Below are 5,000 nucleotides of genomic sequence, written 5' to 3'. Positions count from 1 at the left end.
ATACATGTGTGAGAAAGAGTGTGTGACGTCATCTGCGCGCGCGTGCACAGGCAGCGCGTGAGCTTTAGCGTAAGATGTCCATATATGGTGAGGCGGATGGGGCAGAAAACGCCGGCCGGCAGCGGAAGTGAGATTTCTGGTGTGAGAGCGGCCATCTTGAAACTGGGAGAAATGCCGGTAGCTTCGAATTTCGCTTGTTTTCCAAAGAAAAAGGGTGTGGGGGTACTACGTAATTTTCTGTCGTAGATTCTGGAAGTGCTCTGAATTTTATAAAAGGACAGGCTATGACTCATTAACACAAAAAAGGGGATACGGAATTAAGACTACTTTAATCAGGACAACTGACACACATTTTCAAACTCAAACAGAAAACTGGGACAAATTCTCGAACAGACAAAATCTTTCGAAAAAAAACCCACACCAATTATTTATGAAACGACCAGAGACTTATTACTTTCCGATTCCGATCCTACAACCAACGCGACACAGAAACTAACAGGTAAAAGAATGAGTTGACTACCCTCAAATAAGCCCTCGTGAACGACTTGACTAGAATGGTTTTCTCATTCAGTGCCAAGAATGTAAGCTGCACTTTATATTTTTTGGCGCACGTGCAAAAAGCATTGTAACAGCTCAGCGCTGACTAGACAAGTTCGCTGCATCTGCAATCATTGTGGTTGGACTTCTGCCATCACTTGTCTGTACTGTAGTGCACAATTCTGCTTGGCTGTCAAATTTACTTACATAAGGATTGTTTCTGTGTCTTTTTTGTTTAACCGGCAATCATTTTTTCAGCGTTTTGGGTCTTGATTATGACACCTTTTCTTATCACAAGCATTAGACATGTTTTGGGCATGTTACTGCACGTCTCATTGCAATATATATATATACTTTAAAATGTTTTACTGGCCAAAAGCACACATCTTTTTCCTGAATTCGGATTGAGAATATTCTGTTCTTTCTTCCCACACTCGTTATTTCGTTATTTCAAGCATACAATCAGGCTTGGTTCTGAACAATCTGGGAATGCCTATAGAATGGGTAGTACACTACACACCAATGACACTACAGCACAGACATAACCCAGAAAATAAGAGAAAGGAAGGAAAAGAACAGCGACATTATGAGAAGAGGGGAAACAATACGGAACCTTACAGAAGAAACACAAACAGAAAATCAAACGCAAACACCATACGTCTCTTGAATCAGGGTACAGCAAATGCTCATAGCTTTGGAATCTACAATGTGGACTTTCAAAAGGGAACGATATATAATTTGGAAACTTGTAGTACGGACTTCGCAAAGAGGGGATAGAAAGTAAGATGGTAAGAGGTTCCTCAGACTGCAGAGGGTGAACCATAGAACGAAATGTCCACGTGTGCGGCACAATCTTCTAGCTTCTGCATTTAAAACGAAGACTACCACAGAGGAAAGAAAGATGCTGCTTTATTGTTTCAAAACGTGTAGTTTAAGCCTGTCGCAAAGCCTTCACACACACAAAAATGCTGAATCCTTTATTCGACATTTGGGATGAAGACCATGGCCAAATACTTTCACCAAGGAAACAGCGAAGATTTAGAACTTATTAACAGGGGAAACCAAAGAGAATCCTGGCATCAAGAGTTGGAGCATTGACTATAGTTAAAATCCTGTCACATGGGGGCAACGGGTGCTAGCAGTTTTGAAATGTGACTTAGAGATTAGAGATTGCAGGGTGGGGAACAAGTAAAGGGGAAACAAAGGTGAACAATAGCATCAAGATATGGGGTGCTGACTATGGCAAAGAGACAGTCACATAGAAACCACGTGTGGGAACAGATTTGAAATTTGACTTAGAGAATATCAAAAAGAGGAGAAAGACAAAGAAGATACAAAATAAAAGTTTCTTTTTCTTACCTGGTGACGGGGTCGGCCGACGATTGAGGGGAAGACGGCCCTGGGGGCATCGTCTCCGGCGAAGCCGGCTTTGCACATGCCGGAGCCATTGTCCACGACCAGAGCAGCTACTTCGTCGTCGCACATGATGATGTGTGTTTGTGTAGGTAGTGGAACTAAAGTCCTTCAGCAAATCCTTCACAAAGGTTGGTATGGGTGCAAGAGCAAGCTACAAGTGACGATAGAGCCAGGGCGACCGCAGGGTTTTATTCTTCCAGGCTCGAAAAGTTTCTCGGAAATTCTGGCCACGGTCTGTGAGGGATTTCCCAAATATGGAGAGCGGCCCCTCTTCCTATTTGGTCCGATGAGGGAGGGAGGAGGGGGTTGGGGAGGTGGAGGGGGGGGGGAAGAAGGGAGGGGGCGGGGTAAGTGGCTGAGAGAGAGTGTGTGTGTAGTAGTGGGAGAATGGGAAGGTGATGCTTGTGGGAAGGGGGAGGGGCTTAGTGTAGGAACCGTACAGTGGACGTGCTGTGAGAGAGCTGGTGCCAGAAGATCGCAAAATCCCTCAGAATGTATCTTACAGCGCGCAATGCTTCTAAAGAGAGAGAGAGAGAGAGCGAGGGGGGGGGGCTATACAGACAGAGAATGAACGAGAGAGAGAGGGCTATACAGAGAGAGAGACAGAGAGGGAGAGAGAAAGAGAGAGAGAGAGAGAGGGCTATACAGAGAGAGAGAGAGAGAGAGAGAGAGAGAGAGAGAGAGAGAGAGAGCGAGAGAGAGAGAGAGAGAGAGATTCGCTAACATTATTTGCTATATGCTTGTAGAATATTGCAAAACTGCTCGTATATCTGTCCGAATTGCGCTGCTTTGTGTCATGGGTTAGCGAAAGGGAAAATAAGAATGGAGAAAATAGGAACTCGAACTCGAACACTTTATTACGGAAGTATAATAGCATTAGGTCCATAAATTATGGTCCTTTTTTTTACAGCTAGTCCCTAATACAATACAATACACACATAAAACGACGAACAAGAGTGAAGAATAAAACACACACACACACACACACACAAACACATACACACAAACACAAACTCACACACACGCGCACACACAAACACACACACACACACTCACACACACACATACACACACACTCACGTACACATACACACACACAGACACACACACGCACACACATACACACACGCGCACACACACACACACACACACACACCAAAAACACAAACACACACACACAAACACATCAAAGGGAAGAGCACTGGTCAGGACATTCTTTTGACAGTCTGTGTCATCCAGCAATCAGAATATCGCAAATCCTCTCGCAAAACTCACTATCTTCCCGCTCTTCTAGATTCGTGTATGTTTACAACAACAACAAAACAAGAGAAAAACATGGCAGGAATACCCCGCTATGTGATGCCAGAATTACGGCCTATTCCAGACTTGCCTGGTTTTTGTCTATGTGAGATCTGCCAGTGGCTTGAGTCAGCGTTCGTTCAGAGCGCGGGAATTCTGCTTTGCTATTCTAGCAGTGATGAACTGAGAGCGTGGTTTTTTGTGTGTGTATGTTGTGTATGACGGTCAAATAGCGCCAAAAGTGAAAAGTACTAATTTCACTTTGATATGACTGATTATCACTAACACTCAGTGTATATGTACTAATACAACTGAACAGTATCAATAGCATTCAGTTTTATTTTTCACTTTTGGCTCTACCATGCTGTCATACCAGCGCGAAACAAAATCGCCAATGCCTTCTGTGTTCACGGGCTGCAGCGCCCACGTATACTCGTCCTTTTGCACGCGAGGGTTTTTACGTGTATGGCCGTTTTACCCCCGCCATTTAGGCAGCATTAGTCCGTTTTGGAGGTGGGTTATTATTGTTTATTGTCTCTTCAGCATTTGAATGCTAATCGAGACTGCCGTTTTGTGGGATGTACGCTTGGTACTTCATGTTTCTATTGCCCAGAGAACGCTCTGACATGGATAGCAGGATCTTTTCCGTGCGTATTTGGCTATAAAAACGAAAGGAGGATAAGATATAAGGCACTATAGCAGGTCTACACATAATATGACCTAGGAGATCGAAATAATCTGGCGAGGCCGAAGTTTGAACACTCAAACTTCCACATGGGAGGCCAGTTTTGTATCTACTGGACTACTGCGCCCATTGATTTATTCATTTATTTATTTATTTGGTGTTTAACGTCGTTTTCAACCACGAATGTTATATCGCGACGGCGCCCATTGATGCATGCGGAGTTATATAAATAGGCCTAATTATTATTTTGTGTGGGCTTATGGTCGGAGGGCATACAAGCGCAAAACCTGACAATACTTGTATCATCCAGAAATACAAGCTATTCCGAATTTTTGTTTGTAAATACATGTAATAGTATAATTATTTACTGATAAATATAAGCATCACTTCCTTGTGGTTCACTTTTTGACTACTCTTTTTGAATCAACAAATGCACTAAAAGTAAACTTCACTGATATTACCGAATGATACTGATATTTCCGCAGTGATATTTGTAAATGTCAGTGATAATTTTTAATGTTTCAGTAATATAAGGATTTTTCACTTTTGGCGCTAGTGTGCCGTCATAGTTTGGCTTCCGAGCAGCATCTTCGGTGCTCCAGAAATGGTTCGCTTCTGCTGTCTGCATGCATAATACATCTTGCGATGTGCGATGTGCGAATGTGTGTCATAGTAGCCCAGTTTCTTCGGATAACAGAGAGTTCCTGTTTTCAGTGGAGTTTGCTGGCATTAGATTGAGCGAGTGAGGGAGGGAGAGAGAGTCTGTCTGCCTACAGTTTGTGTCTGTGTTTAATAATAATAATAATAAGAAGAACATTTATATAGCGCTAAATCAAAAACTTTCGTTAAAAAGGCTTGCTCTAAGCGCTTGACATCTAAACTAAAACGTCATTCACACTCTTTGCAATGATGTACAAGAACTTCATGTCACACTCTTTCATTCAGTATAGCACCATTCACACAGTTGTTATTCTGTACAAGACAATAAGTTAGTCTAACATTTAGAATGTTCATAAGATGAAACAAGAGAAAACCAGACTGATTAAAACAACTGCTTAGTACT

The 5,000-nt window shown here is 42.6% G+C and overlaps 1 protein-coding gene across 1 annotated transcript in view; it reads right to left on the bottom strand.

The window, feature by feature from the left end:
* LOC138949271 (actin, adductor muscle) overlaps positions 1-2,130 on the bottom strand; it is a 6,145-nt gene extending 4,015 nt beyond the window's left edge. Inside the window, exon 1 of the mRNA XM_070321055.1 lies at positions 1,897-2,130. Within this exon, the coding sequence (XP_070177156.1) occupies positions 1,897-2,022 (126 nt within the window). The 5' untranslated portion in view covers positions 2,023-2,130. The remainder of the gene's footprint in view (positions 1-1,896) is intronic.
* Positions 2,131-5,000: the final 2,870 nt, after the last annotated feature.

Source organism: Littorina saxatilis, linkage group LG15, assembly GCF_037325665.1.
Source record: "Littorina saxatilis isolate snail1 linkage group LG15, US_GU_Lsax_2.0, whole genome shotgun sequence".
Lineage (NCBI taxonomy): Eukaryota > Metazoa > Mollusca > Gastropoda > Littorinimorpha > Littorinidae > Littorina > Littorina saxatilis.
This window is presented reverse-complemented; position numbering and strand designations above follow the sequence as displayed.